The following is an 18,568-nucleotide window of genomic DNA, read 5'->3' as shown; positions in this document are numbered from 1 at the left end:
ATGTTGAAGAAATTGAAATGGCCCTTGAAAGGAAAAAGGTTCCCCACCCCTGCTCTAGGGCTCTGGGCTACATGAGCTGAAGCTTGGTTGCTAGGTTACTAGCTGGGTGTTCTCCAATAAGGGGCCGGGGGAAACAAAGTTAGTGATTACTGGTTCCATGTTGATTTAATTCAATACAAATTGTTGGGGGGAACTGAAAGGCTATTACCGTACTGGTTACTTTGCAGCCCGGACATTTCCCCCAAAACACATTTAGACGCTATCGCAACATAGAAGTACCTTTCAAATCCGATCATTTTTAAGACCTTCTGAATCATATTTAAGACCTTTTTAAGGCCTTAAATTCTGATTATCAAATTTAAGACTTGTTAAGACCCCGCGGGAACTCTGATTGTAACCTTTTTTAATTGTCTGAACTTCTCCCACCTCTGACAATAAATCCTGAGTGTTTACCCTGCTCTGAAGGTTATTTTCATTTTACAAATCCTGCACTCAGCTTTGCTTTCTCCAATATCATTGAAAAGCAGCCAGATGCTGCTTCTTTTTTCGGTTTTCGCTCATTTCTTGACTTTTTCCGACGCGCTTGCATTTAAATCCGTCTCCCCGTCGCTCTGTGCAGCTGGCCTGTACCACTACACATGCTGTGCCCCCCACCCTTCTTTCACATAATGGTATGATCCTAGTGTGTCCTCACATATGATTGGCCGCATGGTGGCCCAGCTAAATAAAGACCCGCACCTGCCTGCAAGGATTCTCAGCAAGAGTAGGAGCGGCTGAAGATTCTGCTTTCCCCGACGGGAGTCTGCTCTTCTAGCGGCAGCTCGCGATCGGCGTGTTGGAGACCTCTGAATTAAAGTACACCTCAAGTCAGAAGGCTCAAGTCCAAGTCAAGTCCCGAGTCATTGGTGTTTAAGTCCAAGTCGAGTCAAGTCTTTTGTGATGTTGTCAAGTCGAGTCTCAAGTCATAAAATGTGTGACTCGAGTCTGACTCGAGTCCAAGTCATGTGACTCGAGTCCACACCTCTGGTGTAGAGTGACCAGGTGTCCCGCTTTGTGCGGGACTGCACACACAGCATTTTTATCATTTGTCCCGCGTCCCACAAATTGAGACTATGTCCCGCATTTGAGTGACAGTCGCACAGAAAAGCCGAGCCGAGCCTGTTGACAGTTCACGAGCGCGTCCATAGTGTCTCTCCACCGTCCGGTCACGTCCACCCAGTAAAAAAATCCCCACTACACCACTACTACCTTAACATCAAGGATCTTATAAATGAAACTTCTGAATCAAACCGTCCCGGTAGCCCAACCTTAAAAAAGCCGAAAAGCACATAATGACTTATTTAAGACTCGGTTTTTCAAAGTTTAGGACTTGGACTTCACTTGAACTTGCCCATCCTGACTTGAGACTTGACTTGAGCGCAAAGACTTGAGACTCACTTGTGACTTGCAAAACAATGACTTGGTCCCACCTCTGCTAATAACTCCCACGTCTCCTTCTGTCTCTCTCCTCACAGCAAAGAACTTCTTTCGGGTTTCCTACTGTGCCGGAGGTCAGCTGCAGAGCCACTGCTTCCAGGCCAGCGACACCTTCAACAAGCAGCAGTGGATCAACTGCATCAGACAAGCCAAAGAAGCTGCAGCGCTGACAGAAGACCAGCCCCCACAGATAGGACAATGTGTGGAGACAGAGCCGAGTGGACAGACAGGGTTGCTGGGTGAGATGGGGCTGCTGGGTGAGATGGGGCTGCTGGGTGAGATGGGGCTGCTGGGTGAGATGGGGCTGCAGGAAGAAGAAAATTGTATGTGGAGGGAGGGGGAAACAGGGCGAGAGGTAGGTCTTATCGGAGAGACAGATCTGGGGAAAGAGGAAGACGTGGGTTTGAGTCACGAGACATTGATGGGCATGGGTGGGGGGATGGGGACAGGTTCGTGTTTGAATGAAGGGACTGTTTTGGAATTAGATGGAACAACAATGAAGGATGTTGAGACAAGGCTGAAAGAGACGGGCAAGATGGAGACAGGACAGGGAGTCGGTGAAGAGATGGGAACCGGAGCAGACTGGAGGATGGATGGAGGAGGAGAGGTGCTGAGCCGAGGTCCTAATAATGTCCCCACCTTCCTTCTCTCCCCTGCTTCTCCCTGTCGAGAGGAGAAGGAGCGGGAGGTGATGGAGGAGGAGTGTAGCAGCACTGAGGAGGGGGAGGAGGTGGACATGGACACAGACCTGCAGGGCGAGGAGCTGGACCTCAGGTGCTGATGTTAGACTCAAACGGGAGGATGATGCACTGAGGCACTGGCAGCCAATCAAATCGATGATGATGTCACTAAAAGGCAGACAGAACATCCAACACACTAACCTGCCCTAAATAGCATGGGAGTTTCCTTAGTTTGTCCAACACCTTAGTATGAAACCAATAGCATGTGAAATGCATACTATTTCTGTAAAACTGTGTACACACTGGCATAAATATCCCACAATGCAATGTGGGAGTGACGCCAAAATGCATAACAATCACCATGGTAGATCTGGAACAAGATATACAAGTTTGCCTGCATTTTCTAACAGCTGAAGGACTTCTACAGACGTGAAGGAAAAACAAAAAACTCAAGAGGTTCATTGTTCCTTGCTGTCAGGTGGAGGCTGTCGGGAAGTGGTAGTTACAGCTCTGTGTGTCTGAAAGATACATAATGCTGTTTATTCACACTAAAATATGTGAAATAATGGTACACATATTGTGTGAAACATAGTATGCGATTTCAGACGCAGCTCCATTTAACTGTACTTAATGCAAGGATGTATTGAGAGAATTGCATACCATGTTAAAGGATGCCAAAAAGGATTTCCTCGTGCTTTTCTATTTTTGGCTCACAGACCAACTTACCGCAGACTAACCCTGATTTACTGATACGGCTCTAAAAGACTTTATTTTTTATCTGTGATAAACGCTCAAATGCTGATAATGCAAACACTTGTTTGGAGAGTTTGTAATACCCAGAAATTGTATTTATGTTAATACTGTCTGTTGTTTTATTTCACAGACAGTCTTTTCTAGCTTCCCGGTTTCTTTTTTCTTAATACGTTTCTTCATTATACTGGCTCAATGTTATTCTTTTCTTTTGATCTGCCTTTGGAAAAACTGTTTTGCTGCAAATAGTCTAGGCCTTTACATAAGACAGTCCACTCATTCATTGTCAAATTTGAAGTCTTACTTTATGAACTTCTGCTATTTGCTGGTTCAGGACGGTAAGAATTTCAGCAGCATTCTCAGGTATTACAAACAAAATGTTAATGCGGAGAGACCAAATGAGTCCATCTCATAAAAGTCAATGGAAGACAATGACATGTTTTTAATGGCAAAGCTTTTTAATCAATGAATCATGCTTGCAGCTGTGACTACCACTCAACAATAACACAATCATTATATTTAAAAAAGAAAACACTACCGGAATTTCCCTTCCGGATTGAATGCCTTAGGGAAATTCCAGTATTGTGTCTCTTACTGTAGACACTTAACAATTCTGCTGCAGGGATTGGATAAATGAGGCAGGAACTAGTCAGCCAGAGCTCAGCACCTGCTAAAGCTTTACAAATCAAATTAACCAGTAATTATCTGAAACTTATACCTTTCATTTTGTAGATTTTCTGTTCTTCCAGCTCACTCCAAGCATTCCTTGCTCCTTCGCCTTTCTCCTAGCTTGTTTTAACTCTTTAAATAATGTCTTAAAATCTGTTGTAATGTCTGAAAACACCTGTTGCATTTTCAACGTTTCAAATGACTTTTACAACACTTTAATAATGAATGAATGTAATCATTTGCAAAGATTACAGTATCTAGTTGTATGGCAATGCTCAATGCAGACAGTGATGTTAATACAATGTTTTTTTTTACGTCAAGTGAAAGGTTGTAACATTTCAACATTTGAAACCAATTAGCTCTTTAGACTCCTTTAATGAAGGTTTTAAGTCACATATACTGTATGATTCAAAACCACTGCTGTTATCGTTCAATACTGTAGGCACAGATAAACCTTCTGTACACCACCTTTCCAAAATCAAACAGCAGACAGATAAGATTATGAAGTGAAGAAAGTGGAAAATCTTGCAGCTGAAAAGCCAGATATTTCTCTCAGGAGTACTGGCCTTCCTATCTTCAGATGGAAAGAAAGAAGACAACTCTAATGTGACATTCTTTCACTTTTTAAATGACACGGAGGTTGCTGTTGCAAAGAAATGATAAATGCAGTGTTTGCAATATTTTCACAAGAGTATTGCTGAAACAGAAAATGTGGTGTGACTTTTCACTTAACTGTATTTGATCATCTCAAATAGTTGTGTATAAATGAATTAGTTGGAGGTATATAGAATCCCCGAGTGGACAGTGTGGAAAAAAGGTTCTGATGATTTCTGAGGTAAATGGGTTTGTCTCGTGTTACTCACCCGAAAGCAAACATGAAAGATTATGATATAGTGAGCATTACACACACAAAGGTTTTTTCTCTCCTTGTCATAGATTTAAAAAAGGATCCTGGCAAATAATCCTTGCATAAGCTTTTCTTCCTGTTTCACAAATCATATTTTTAAGGAATTTGGAAAGATTGTCTTATCAAAACCTTTTTTCAACTGTTTTTATTTCATAAACTCAGGAGAGAAACAATTATGATGTTGCAAGTGGATAACCATATTTCTTTTTGTATTACCTCCCTCTTTCATTAATACACATTTACCTATTCAGTATTAATATCATTTTAAGGTCATTTTAGCATGGAGTCTGCCTAAAGCATTCCTAATTCATTAAACTGTCAGTAATTACTGATCTATTTTTTGAAGTCGGTTTGAAAGATGTCCTTGCAGCTGCTGAAGGAGTTTCTAGGAAAGTAAATGCTGTTTTGTTGTGCCAACCAGAGAAGTCCTAAAGCAGGAATATGTTGTGTATGTATGTAAAGAGTGTATATTAAGTCTATCTGTATATGAATGTAGGAACGAAGCCAGGCATGTCTGTTTGTTATATTTTTGATTACACATAACCTGTAAAATATGACTTTTCAATGTCAAGACAATCACTTTTAAATTACCACTGTCAGGATAGTTGGGATACTGAGAGAAAGGCCCAATTCCAAACCGCCCCTTACACCCTACCCCTCTGTTCGCGCAGAGGGTGCACCACATTAAGGGCTGTTCCAAACCAACGAGTGTGGAGGGGGAGTGGGTTACCAGCCCTCCAACAGCGAGTCTGCATCGATCCTGACTTCACCTGCTGCTCTACCTGACAGGACTCAATGCTGTGTGTGTCCGTCATGAAACACGCTGTTTACTAACAGTTCACTGATAAACTGCACAAGAGCTATTTAATATCTTCTTACAGATGTTAACAACTTCATGGTTACCTCGTATTTGTTTAAACTTAGGATCATTTACTCATGTCTAGTCTAGAAAACGGTAAAAGTTGTGTATATTTACAGACTTTTACTAAAACTAAGCAGATTATAAACATCAGGTTTTAAAACAGAAATATGTTAACAAAAAAAGTATGCCATAAAAGATCTTTAGAGTTTATTTTTATATTCCAAGAGATGCTGATTCCTGTTTCTGCCGGAGTTCGTCCCAAAGCTTGCTGCTGTATTTACTCTCTCCACCTGAAAGAAGGAGGAGCCTCTTTCAGCTGAGTGTGACTACAGACAGAGTTCACTCCATCATGGAGGGGGAGTGGTTAGGGTCTGGTTTGGAATTGGGCCAAAATGTTTCTGACCAAACTTGTCTCCACTCTCAGTTGCTGACAGTAAGTTGCTCCTTATGCTGTTCAAATGTATGGATTTTCACAAGACCAAAGCATCAATAAATTGTTATAAAAGAAGCCAGTCAGTGAATGGGTGATTACTGCAGGTTCCGAATGTGGCGGTGTGGTGAGGGTAGGTGTTAGAAGTCGGTTGCGGACAACGCAATCGACGCGTTTCCACTGCAGGCCTCGCTCGGTTTGGTTAGGCCTTATTAGCAGGGCTGCACATAACTGGTGCGCAGGTGCACCTCCGCCAAAAAAAGAGCACCGGGTCATTTGAAAAAAGGCGCATTTGCGTACCAACATTGAGAGAGAGGAGAGAGAAGAGAGAGAAGGGAGAAGAGAAGAGAGAAAGATATTTGCGAGTTGCATATGAACTCAAGGCCGGCCCGTAGCCCTGGCGTTATAGATGTTCGTGAAGGGCGCCAGATCTGTGGAGGTGCTGCGCTGGCAGCTTTGGGAGGGAAACAAACATTTTTGACCGTTGGGGCTCATCCTAATTTTCGGCCTTGATGTAACAATATTCATAATTAAGTAAATGTAACACCCTTTTCACCCCGGTTACACGTTTCATTTGCCCTGTACGATGGGCGCTGTAAGTGATGAAAATGGGGGATGTTGGCTTATCTGGCACCCGCAGCTCATAGCCAAAATGCGAGTGAGCGTGGGAGAGAGGGAGGGTGCACCGGTTCCGGCGCTGTTGTTATTAGAATCTGGTGCTAGCTGCTCTAACGGATATAAGAAGAAGATGTTTCTACAATAATGTGGAGGGAGAGTCCTCTCCAGTCAGACTGAGAGGCTGATAACTACAGCTCAGTGAGGTAAGGACTCTGAGTGTTTAGATAGTTCACTTTAGTCTAAGTTATCTCAGTGGGTCTCAAACGTTTTGATCACAAAGTATGTAAACACATATTTCCAAGGCACTCCTTTATAATTATTGGGATAAACAGGTTTGAAATCATTCCAATGCATACTATAGGACAGTAACCAAAAAGATCCTTTAAAACTGGAGAGATAAAAAAAAAATGCATAAATAAATGTTAAGGTAAAATAAGATATGAATGAACAACACAAATAAAAGAAGTTACATTCATTTGTTATTGGCTATGGTAGGTTATTGGTTATGTTCACATACTTATTTGATTACATCCACTTGTCTAAGATGACAACAGAGACTTTCGACCCAAACCAGCTGTTGACTTGTGGATGCAAGCAGCTAATCACAGACTCAACCAGAGAGGAAGAAGTAGGCCTACATCATCAGCTACCATGTCTGACAGAGAGGAAGACAGTGAGGAGAACAGTCAGGAGGGTCGTAATGACAGCTTGTAGGATTACTGGTCGTGCTAATGTTGTCTTGTGTTCACCTCTGCATGTGTGTTCTGTGTTCACCTCTGCATGTGTGTTCAGTGCCGTGTGTCTGGCAAATAAAGTCAAGACCCCCTCAAAAGTTACGGTTTATTTCATTTTAAGGATGAGCACCAAGCAACATATCCAGGTGCTCCTTTGAGAACCAGGGCAAAAAAGTTATGTGCACCCCTGCTTATTAGGCCTGGCTCACTTTTGGCGCGTTTCCACTGCAGGCCTCGCTCGGCCTTGCTCGGTTTGGTTAGGCCCGGCTCACTTTAATGCTGCGCTTCCATTACAGTTTAGGAACTGGGGCAGTTACTATAGTAACGCAGTGTAGGCGGAGCCGTGACGTCATCTTCAATGTGAGCCCCAGAAAAACAACACAGCCGTTAGCTCTTAGCACTCAGAGCTCCTCATATCTGTTCAGAAACTAGACAAAAGTTAAACAAGTACAAACCACAGACTGCCTGTGTCATGGCGAATACAGTCGCTGGTTTATTTATGTCTGTATAGGCCGTTGTTGTGAGTGTGGACGGTCGGAGCATATATAACGTTAGCTTAGCCAAGCTACATTTAGAAAACACGCATTTTAAAAGGGTTTTTCGCCTGCCGTCTGTCTGCAGACTTGTCAAAGCATTAATTCATGGTTTTTACTAACCGGTATCAGTATGTTGTTACTTCGGCATCATTTTGAAACGTGTATTACAATTAAATCACGGTCAAATATGTTCATCTTGGTGTAGTTGTAGCCCCCTTGCCAGCGATTCTCTCTCTAGTTTAGCATACTCAGCCCGAGTCAGCCTGGTTGTTCCTGGCCCTAGAACCACGATTTAGTCGGGCCAGAAAAAAGGTGAAAAAGTAGCCCCGGGCCAAAACTAGGCCAAGTGGAAACGCAACCAAAAACGGGCTCCGCACGGCTCGTCACGCTTAAAGCGAGCTACCCGCTGCAGTGGAAACGCGCCATTTTAATGCTGCGCTTCCATTACAGTTTAGGAACTGGGGCAGTTACTATAGTAACGCAGTGTAGGCGGAGCCGTGACGTCATCTTCAATGTGAGCCCCAGAAAAACAACACAGCCGTTAGCTCTTAGCACTCAGAGCTCACAGCTCTTCATATCTGTTCAGAAACTAGACAAAAGTTAAACAAGTACAAACCACAGACTGCCTGTGTCATGGCGAATACAGTCGCTGGTTTATTGATGTCTGTATAGGCCGTTGTTGTGAGTGTGGACGTTCGGAGCATATATAACGTTAGCTTAGCCAAGCTCCATTTAGAAAATACGCATTTTAAAAGGGTTTTTCGCCTGCCGTCTGTCTGACGACGCTGAAGTTGGCTTCCGATTCAGAGCATCCGATTCGGCAGTTAAGGGGAAAGTTAAGGGACATTTAATTTACAGCGCTGAGCGAACAATTCTCCGTGTTTGAACCTCTTAAATAACTGCATAGCCGATTTATTTGGACTGGATTATCCCAGAGAGTCTAAATAACCCAGTTTGAGATTTGTGAAACCTTTATTCTATTTGTGAAAATTAAAAAAAAGGGAGATTTCAGTGCTTTTTTCACATGTAGACCACATTAGACCAGGTCCTGATCTAAAACCACTAGACCTACACTCATCAAATCTGGACTGGATTATCCCACAGACTCTAAAGATTATTTATAACCGAGTTTGAGATTTGTGAAACCTTTATTCTATTTGTGAAAATACAAACAAGGGAGATTTCAGTGCTTTTTTTTTTACATGTAGACCACATTAGACCAGGTCCTGATCTGAAACCACTAGACCTACACTCATCAAATCGGGTAAGTATGGACAGCTAATTAAGGAAGAATAAAGTCTTTACTTCTCAAATGTATTATAATTTTGTGTTGCAAATAAAAATTCAACAGATAAGTAGGTATACTTATATAAATTTAATTTATTTACAGTTGCAGGCAAAACATTTCAACGGGAAATTAAATATAGTCTATAACTAGCATTGTTCAAGTTTACTTTAAGCAACAAGCTTTATTTGCCTAATTACAGTATGTCATCTTGAGTACTAGGATTGCTTCGAATGTGAAAAACATTACAAGATTAGAAAATAACACTTTGGTAAAAATAATTGCTATTCATATTTTGCTTTAGGACAAAGCAGCAGAAGCTGTTCAAAGTGGATGAAAGACTGAAGGTTAGCCTTTTTCTTTATCTCATGAACCTGAATTCCTTTAACATCTTTTTCATTTTTTTGTTTGCTATGAAACAGTATTTAAGATACGAAAACTTTGTAGATAAAGAATTATCACCTAAATGAGGAGCATACACTTATTTTTATTTATTTATTCATTTGTTTAACAGGGACAGTGCACATTAATTAACATTCCTGTCAATGTGCCAGAGTTAGCCAAGAGGCTATTTTTCATCTGTTGTCCCTGGACAGATTTTATAAGTGAACCTAAAACAAATTTCATTTAAACAAGTAAATACAATCAAATTAAAACATGCAACATACATTACTGGAATACTTAAATAAATGAAAAGACAGAACAATAAAACAAAACAAAAGAACATGTTGTGACGACCCCTCCCCCTTCTGCCTGTCTGTGCTCCCTGCCTTGCTGTCCTCTGGCAGGCACTGGGAGTGTCGTCCTGTTTGTGCCCGCCCATCTAGAGGCGGAGCCTCAAGAAGGCATAAAGGCTTGCCCAGCTGGGAGGAACACTTTCTGATCCTGATCCTGGCCTGCTGCAGCAACCTCAGCCTTCCACCTGTGTTTGTATTTTCACAAATAGAATTAAGGTTTCACAAATATGAAACTGTGTTATAAAGAATCTTTAGACCCTCTGGAATAATCCAGTCCAGATTTGATGAGTGTAGGTCTAGTGGTTTTAGATCAGGACCTGGTCTAATGTGGTCTAGATTTTAAAAAAGCACTGAAATCTCCCTTGTTTGTATTTTCACAAATAGAATAAAGGTTTCACAAATCTCAAACTTGGTTATAAAGAATCTTTAGACTCTCTGGGATAATCCAGTCCAAATAAATCGGCTATGCAGCGATTTAAGAGGTTCAAACACGGATGATTGTTCGCTCAGCGCTGTAAATTAAATGTCCCTTAACTTTCCCCTTAACTGCCGAATCGGATGCTCTGAATCGGAAGCCAACTTCAGCGTCGTGTCTGTCTGCAGACTTGTCAAATGATGTAGAATAATAATCAAATGCAGCTAAAGTTTGATAAGCTGGCGTTAGATTTGCCTAGTAGCTTGCTAGGCTAAACAAACGTGTTTGTGTTTTATTTTTGCAGGCGAGGCATCATTGGACTCTAGTAGTCCTGATTTTGTGCCATCTTTGTTCATGTACACAAAACAAAGCCAGAACCCAAATGCAACGATGGACAGGTAAGATTAGAGTTGCCCTCCTCTCAGTCGTTTTTTGTTTTGTTTTCCTCTCTTGCATAAGCTTTGGTACCTACAGCTGCTGTTTTGAGATATGGATTAGTCTAACTATACATTTCTGCTGTTACTGTAGGTACCATAGGAAAAGGAGGAGAGCTGACACTGCAGCAAATCAACGTGTTACTTCTGAAACTCAAGAACAAGAATGCAGCCATGGATCCAGAACAAGAATGCAGCATGGATCATTGTCCTGGTATGAATATATTTATGAATATATGAATATATCATCTTACAATTAACTGATTGATTGTCAGGGTTCCCACCCTCACTGAAAGAGTCAGTGTGCTCCTAGTGTGTGTGTGCTCCTGCCAGGCCCACTGCTCCAATTGCTATGTATGTCTGTGTGTGGCCCCTGGATGGGTCAAATGCAGAGGAAAAATCTCCCCCTGGGATCAATAATGTATCTTCTCTTCTGTCATGGAAAAGTTTTGAAAATTCATTGGTAAAAATGTGAGAACCCCTGAATTGTGAACTTGTTTGCATTGGTTGCAGCACATGCTAATTTTTCACTTTTCTATATTAAAGCTGAAGAGGATATCCCAGTTCCAAAGAGAGAGTACGATGATCTGAACCTGAGATACAGTCAACCTGTGACAGGAGTTTGACACACTACGAGCAGAAAATGTAAAGCTGAAAGAGGAGCTGCAAAAATCTACATTCTCCTACACCACTGTTAAGTGCAACATTGGACAATTGATTTTTCTCACAGGACTGACCTCTGTGGTCTTTGAGTGGCTGATTACAAAAATGATGGGTAGCGTAGAAAGAATTCACAACAAACTTACAGTAGAGGACCACCTATTGATTATATTGATGAAATTAAGGTTGGGCCTATGTAATACTGACTTGGCTTATAGATTTCAGGTATCAAAAACCACCTTATCAAATATTTTGCGGAGCTGGGTCCCTGCTATGGCCTTGGTCCTCAAGCCACTCATTAAATGGCCAAGTAAGGGTGCAGTACTTCAAAATATGCCAAAAATATTCAAGCGCAACTTTAGAAGATGCCGGTGCATAATAGATTGCACAGAAATGTTCATAGCTAGACCCAGTAATCTGACTTCCAGGGCCCGGACATGGTCAAACTATAAACAACAATCACTCCAGCTGGTGCAATTTCATTTCTGTCTCCTGGGTGGGGTGGATGGGTTTCAGACAAGCGATTACTAAGGAGTCAGGTTTCCTCAAACTTTTGGAGCCTAGGGATGAGGTTTTAGCAGACAGAGGATTTCTCATCAGAGACGAGCTTGCGGCCTATGGTGCAACCCTTCGTATCCCTCATTTCACAAAAGGAAAGAAGCAGCTTTCTGCACAGGAAGTGGACACATCTAGACAACTTTCTCGTGTGAGGATCCATGTAGAGCGAGTTATTGGTCGGTGGAAAAACTTTAAGATTTTACAAACAGTTATTCCTTTGTCGCAGGTTGACATACTAGATGATGTTGTTATTGTATGTGGTGCCCTCACAAACCTCTGTAAGAGTGTTGTTCCCAAATGAGTTACACATAACCATGTATGACTTATAAAGTGATTTTACATTTGTAAAACATGTATATAGGCCTACTGTACTTAAAACTTAATGCATTTTAATAAACCTCCCCACATTGGCTGCCACTGGTGTGTCTAATGGTCTTTCCCCCCCAGATTATCTCAACAATTCAGAATGCAGTATCACATTTATTTGTAATGTTGTTACTAACAGAGTTTCATTCCATTCAGGTGCCATTAAAGTGCCACTAAACATTAACAACATGGAAAGTAGGAGTATGTACAATATATTAGAATCAAACTGGTTCTGTATGTTGTAAACAGTAGATAATAATTTTAGGTCGCAAATTATCTCTATGGATACATATATACAGTAGCATTACAGAATAAAACTTAAAATATCTTATTGCACTGAAGTGCATCTAGACACAGCTGTCAATAACAACATCAAATGTAAAGAAAAGGCTGATGATTAATTCATTGTTTCAACTGTAATGCAACTTTAACAACCAGGGAAAGACAATCCATAACTGACATCTAACACCATATCTGGTCTCCTATCACAATACATTATATTGCCCACTCCTACATTACATTACATTGCATTTAGCTGAGGCTTTTATTCAAAGCGACTTACAATAAGTACATTCGACCAGGAAGACACAACCTTGAAGAAAACAGAATCATATAAGTACATCAGGTTTCATAGAGCCAAACATTTCAAGTGCTACTCAACTGGCTTTAGATAAGCCAGTCCTTTATTAGTATATAAGTGCTTTGTCAATAGTTCTATCGCTCGAAGTGGAGTCGAAAGAGATGAGTTTTCAGTCTGCGCCGGAAGATGTGCAAGCTATCTGCTGTCCTGATGTCAATGGGGAGCTCATTCCACCATCTTGGAGCCAGGATAGCAAACCCACGTGTTTTTGCCGATGGGAACTTGGGTCCCCCTCGCAGCGAGGGCGCAGCGAGTCGTTTGGTTGATACAGAGCGTAGTGCACGCGCTGGGGTGTACGGTTTAACCATGTCCTGGATGTACGAAGGGCCAGATCCATTCGCAGCATGGTAAGCAAGTACCAGTGTCTTGAAGTGGATTCTAGCAGTTACCGGAAGCCAGTGAAGGGAGCGGAGGAGCGGAGTGGTGTGGGAAAATTTAGGAAGGTTGAAGACCAGATGAGCCGCTGCATTCTGGATGAGCTGCAGAGGTCGGATGGCACATGCAGGTAGACCAGCCAGGAGGGAGTTGCAGTAGTCTAGGCATGAGATGACGAGAGCCTGGACCAGAACCTGCGTCGCTTTCTGTGTCAGCTGGGGACGTATCTTCCTGATGTTGTAAAGCGTGTATCTGCAGCAACGGGTTGTGGCAGCTATGTTTGCAGTGAAGGACAGGTTGTTATCTAGGGTCACACCCAGATTCCTTGCAGTCTGAGTCGGGGAAACAACTGAGGTGCCGATGTTGATTGTTAGGTCAAGAGTGGGACAATCTTTTCCCGGAAGGAAGAGCAGCTCAGTCTTGTCAAGGTTGAGCTTGAGGTGATGAGCAGACATCCACTGAGAGATGTCAGCTAGACAAGCAGAGATGCGTGCGACGACCTGGGTCTCTGAGCGGGGAAAGGACAGAATTAATTGGGTGTCGTCAGCGTAGCAGTGGTATGAAAAACCATGCGGGCTAATGACTGATCCGAGCGAGTTTGTGTACAAGGAGAAGAGGAGGGGACCAAGAACAGAGCCCTGAGGGAGCCCTGTAGTTAATTGACAAGGGTGGGACTCAGACCCTCTCCAAGTCACCCTGTAGGTACGGTCTTTCAGGTATGAGGTGAGGAGGGAAAGTGCAGAGCCTGAAACTCCAAGTTTTTGGAGAGTGCGAAGGAGGATCTGATGATTCACCGTGTCGAATGCAGCAGACAGGTCCAACAGGATGATGACAGAGGAGAGGGATGCAGTTTTGGCAGTGTGCAGTTCCTCCGTGACAGCATTGAGAGCAGTGAAACCAGACTGGTGCGGATCCAGAAGATTATTCTGATGGAGATAACAGGAGAGTTGTTTAAAGACAGCGCGTTCAAGTGATTTAGACAGGAACGGGAGGAGAGAGACAGGCCTGTAGTTTATAACATCAGACGGGTTGAGAGTGGGTTTCTTTAGGAGAGGGTTTACTCTTGCCTCCTTGAGACTGTTTGGAAAGTGACCAGAAGTTAGAGAAGTGTTGATGAAATGGGTGAGAAACGGTAGAATATCAGGAGCGATAGTCTGAAGGAGGTTTGAAGGGATAGGGTCCAGAGGACAGGTGGTAGGGCGGGCAGAGGTAATGAGGGTAAGAACCTCACTTGGAGAGAGAGGGGAAAAGGAGGTTAGTGTGTTGGTGGAAGGAAGGTCTGGTGACCCAGCGGTGAGTAAAGGTGAGTCAGAAAAAGAAGAGCGAATATCATCAACCTTTTTTTGAAAGTGGGTAACAAAGTCGCTTGACAGAAGTGAGGAGGGGGGAGGGGCTTTTGGATGGTCCAAGAGGGTGGAGAAGATGGAGAATAGTTTTTTAGGATTAGAATAGGAAGATTGGATCTTATCTTGAAAGAAAGTGCTTTTTGCCTGAGAGATCGAAGCAGAGAAAGAGGAGAGGAGAGCCTGATAGGTTAGGAGGTCGTCACGGTGTTTGGATTTCCACCGTTTCTGCTCTGCTGCCCTAAGGACGGTTCTATTAGCACGCAGTGCATCATTTAGCCAGGGAGCAGGAGGGGACTGACGAGCCTGCCGAGATGTGAGAGGACAGAGAGAGTCCAGAGAGGATGAGAGAGTAGAGAGGAGAGTTTCTGCAGCAGAGTTTGAAGGCAGGAGTTGGAACGAGTCAGAGGAAGGGAGGGCTGAGAGCACCGACGAGGCAAAGGTAGAGAGGGAGAGGGAACGAAGGTTACGGCGGACAAGTGCAGGATGAGAAGAGATTAGTTTGTTATGTTTGGAAAGGGGTAGAGAGAATGAAATGAAGAAGTGATCGGATGTGTGGAGCGGGTTTACAGAGAGGTTAGAAGTAGCGCAGTTCCTTGAGAATATGAGATCAAGGACATTGCCAGCTTTATGAGTCGGTGGGGACGGAGACAGTGAGAAAGCAAAGGCGGTTAAAAGAGATGTTAGTTCAGATATCTTCCCTGTCTGGAGGTTGAAGTCTCCGAGAAGTACAGCGGGAGGGCCAGTTTCAGGGATGTGTGAGAGGAGATTATCTAATTCCTCCAAGAAGTCCCCCAAGGTAGACGGTAGAGAACAACAATGGTTAACTGTATAGGATGGGTTACTGTGACGGCATGGAATTCAAAGGTGGAAGGAGTGAAGTTAGGTAGCTTGAAGAGGGAAAAGCTCCATTTGGGAGAGAGCAGGAGACCAGTGCCACCTCCTCTGCCAGTGGGTCTGGGTGTATGGGTGAAGGAATATGCTGTGGAGAGAGCTGCTGGGGTGGATGTGTTGGATGTAGTAATCCAGGTCTCAGTGAGAGCAAGGAAATCCAGAGACTGCAGGGAGGCGTAGCCAGAGATGAAGTCAGCCTTAGGAACAGCTGACTGGCAATTCCACAGGCCACCTAAAACTAGATGTTGGATCTCAGTGGAGCATGTGGGATAGATGAGAGCAGGCCGGTTATATCGATTAGGAGATACACGGGGCCAGTGATAATTGCGAGAAGACACATGAACAGGAATGGAGAAAATACACATGATTATAGCATGAGGGGCTAGAAAACTAAAGAAAAGAGAAATAAGACACCAGCTCAATCAGAGTAGGATTTGCCTCCTCTTTGCCTCCCTCGTGACTCCCGTAGGACTCCAATGTCTTTGTCAGTCTTTGACTCCCGTAGGACTCCAATGTCTTTGTCAGTCTTTGACTCCCGCAGGACTCTAATGTCTTTGTCAGTCTTCGGCTGTCTGACGCTTAAGCTGACGCTCCAGGAAAGAGCTACCTAAAATGGACGCCTGATTGCTGAGTTCTCACAGCTGTTCTCACGCCCCTCTAATTAGTTAACTATCTACAGCTGATGGGCGACAATAGACTGGCCCTGCCTCTATTGTAATGCAGGCTTGAGTGCTGAGACCTGTGCAGCAGGTTTGGCCTGAGCAGATCAGAGATTTAAAATCTCTCAAAAGCGCCGTATTAGCTACAATAACTACAGAACAATTATACAGAGTAGAATAAATTAAACAGAGAAGTCTAATTAAACAAGAATATAACTTACAGTGGTTGCTGCGTCAATAGGTAAAATCTTCACCCGGTCCAGATGCACACTGAGTTCATCAGATTTTAAATGCGGTATTTAAATGCTTTTTTAGGTCAAAGATGACTGAGTCACGCTGTTGTACTTCACGCAATCAATAGACTGGCCCTGCCTCTATTGTAATGCAGGCTTGAGTGCTGAGACCTGTGCAGCAGGTTTGGCCTGAGCAGATCTGAGATTTAAAATCTCTCAAAAGCGCCGTATTAGCTACAATAACTACAGAATAATATGAAGGCATTCAAGCCTCAACTCTGACATTTCCTACATAACCATGTTGCTGGCTTCCTTTTTATGTGTGCACAACTGTAGTGAATGTGGTTGTTGCATTTGACACAGATTATAATTTTACCAAAATCTGGTCTTTCACAGTATTCGCAGGCTCTCTGTGACACCAAGACAGGATCATGTCTTCTTGTCAGTAATTCAGGCAACACACTCGAGCTAAAGAAGTCATGTGCTTTTGGCAAAGCCTCCTGCAGAAACTCTTCATTTCTTAGGATACGTTGCACAATGAACTTCTCCTTAGTCCACAACACAAAGACACAGTAGCTAACACCACACACAAACATGTGAAGTTGAGTTTGATAGTAGTGTGAATGTTTCAACGAGAATGACTTGTCCAGACAAAACTGCTTGTCTTCTGTACATCCTTGAAGGCTATTCCTGTATTTGTAGGGACATTTTATCTCTACCACCCCTTTGCCACAGCAGGTACATCTTGCTATCCCATCTGGCGATGATCCAAGGTGTGGCTCAGAAGGTTGCACTACTAAGCCACATGAGCTGATGCTGAAATCTGGATGGCTTTGGGACATAAATGCAGTGTAGGCTTGTCTTGCCGCTTCCTCCATGTTTTGACCCCAGAGCACAGATGGGACATTTAACTCTGTTTTGTTGTACTGCATTATATCATTTAGGTATGTTTAGCTGATCTTGTCAGTTGTGGCTGCATGGTGAAATGTGGTGCTTGTGATCCGACCAGCCCTATAGGTGTGCCACTCATTTGACCTTGACTGTTTCCGTGTCACAGATTCCAGTTTCTCACATTGTTGAGGTTGTAGTGTAGTTTTTAGTTTGTGAAATGTTTCCTCACATTTCACCTTCATTTCCTGTGGTGAGAGTTCCCGGAGTGTTGCATCAAATAAAGCAGTCAAGGGCTCAGGTAAGTCTGGATGCTCCTCTGAATCAGTGTCAACATAATAGAGCAACAAAAAGACACAATTAGTGTGCTGCATAATGTTCACATTTTAAGAATAATGACTGAATTATTCTAAAACCAGACCAGTTAAGCTGTAGATAACAAACAATGGAATTTCTAGAATCAGTCATCTGAAGACAAAAGGACAGACATATTCAAACTAACATAACAAATGATACTGAAACTATTCAAACTGAGCGTGTATGTTTACAAAAAGTCATGATGCCACGTTGGTCTGTAGGCCTTTTCATCTCTGCATCACCAAGTAACACCTTTCTCAGGCTACATTATGGTGTCAAAACACTGAGGAGAAATCCTGAGAATTAATTAAATGCACTATGGCAAAAGGAAACTTATCTAGGCTCTGTCAACTATTACATGCCTCTGGGTGTGATACTATTCTTCCTAGCAGATGTTGAAGCTGCTGGAAGTTGCCTGCCAAGTCTCTTTGGTTTGTGGAAGCTGATTTCCCTCAATGGAGCTGGTCTGACTTCTTTCCTGCTGATGTCTTTCCACATGCACACTCCAGAAGTAACCGCTGCTTTCTCTGTCCTTCCCATCCTAACATAGAGCTCAACTTTGAATAATATTGCAGCTGCATGGCTGCAGCATGACCCAAGCCTGACATTTCACAAAATCATAATAAACATACTGGGCTTGAAAGTAACATTTGCTCTCAGACAAATCTCGGCTCTGGCTATGAAGTAGGTAAACATCTAACTTACTAGACATGTGAGTAAGTATCCTAAGCTTAATCAGGTTTTGAATGTAACTGAATGATATTGGCTGCTGACATTTTGAACCCTGTTGTCATTGTGTTGTTGTTCATGAAAATGTTAGTTTCAAACCCTGGTTATGATGAGAAAGTTACAGGGCAAGGCATACGATTTTGATATGGAAAGGTGAGTAATAGCCAGCTGAAAGGACAGTAACACACCCCTGAACTGTTACCTACAAGCCCACATCACCAAATAATATGCTACTTACCCCGCCATACAGGTGCAATTCGCTGTGAGGACGTAGTTTTCTCGTTGGTTGATTATAACCCAAGCCTCATACATCGTTGTCTTGTGTCCTTGTCT

General features: G+C 42.8%; 1 protein-coding gene across 1 annotated transcript in view; it reads left to right on the top strand.

Moving 5' to 3' along the window:
• The window catches only part of LOC117542248 (rho guanine nucleotide exchange factor 3-like), a 42,872-nt gene extending 37,833 nt beyond the window's left edge, over positions 1-5,039 (top strand). The window contains 1 exon segment of the mRNA XM_034209817.1: positions 1,515-5,039. Within this exon segment, the coding sequence (XP_034065708.1) occupies positions 1,515-2,257 (743 nt within the window). The 3' untranslated portion in view covers positions 2,258-5,039.
• Positions 5,040-18,568: the final 13,529 nt, after the last annotated feature.

Source organism: Gymnodraco acuticeps, unplaced genomic scaffold (assembly GCF_902827175.1).
Source record: "Gymnodraco acuticeps unplaced genomic scaffold, fGymAcu1.1, whole genome shotgun sequence".
NCBI classification, from domain to species: domain Eukaryota; kingdom Metazoa; phylum Chordata; class Actinopteri; order Perciformes; family Bathydraconidae; genus Gymnodraco; species Gymnodraco acuticeps.
This window is presented reverse-complemented; position numbering and strand designations above follow the sequence as displayed.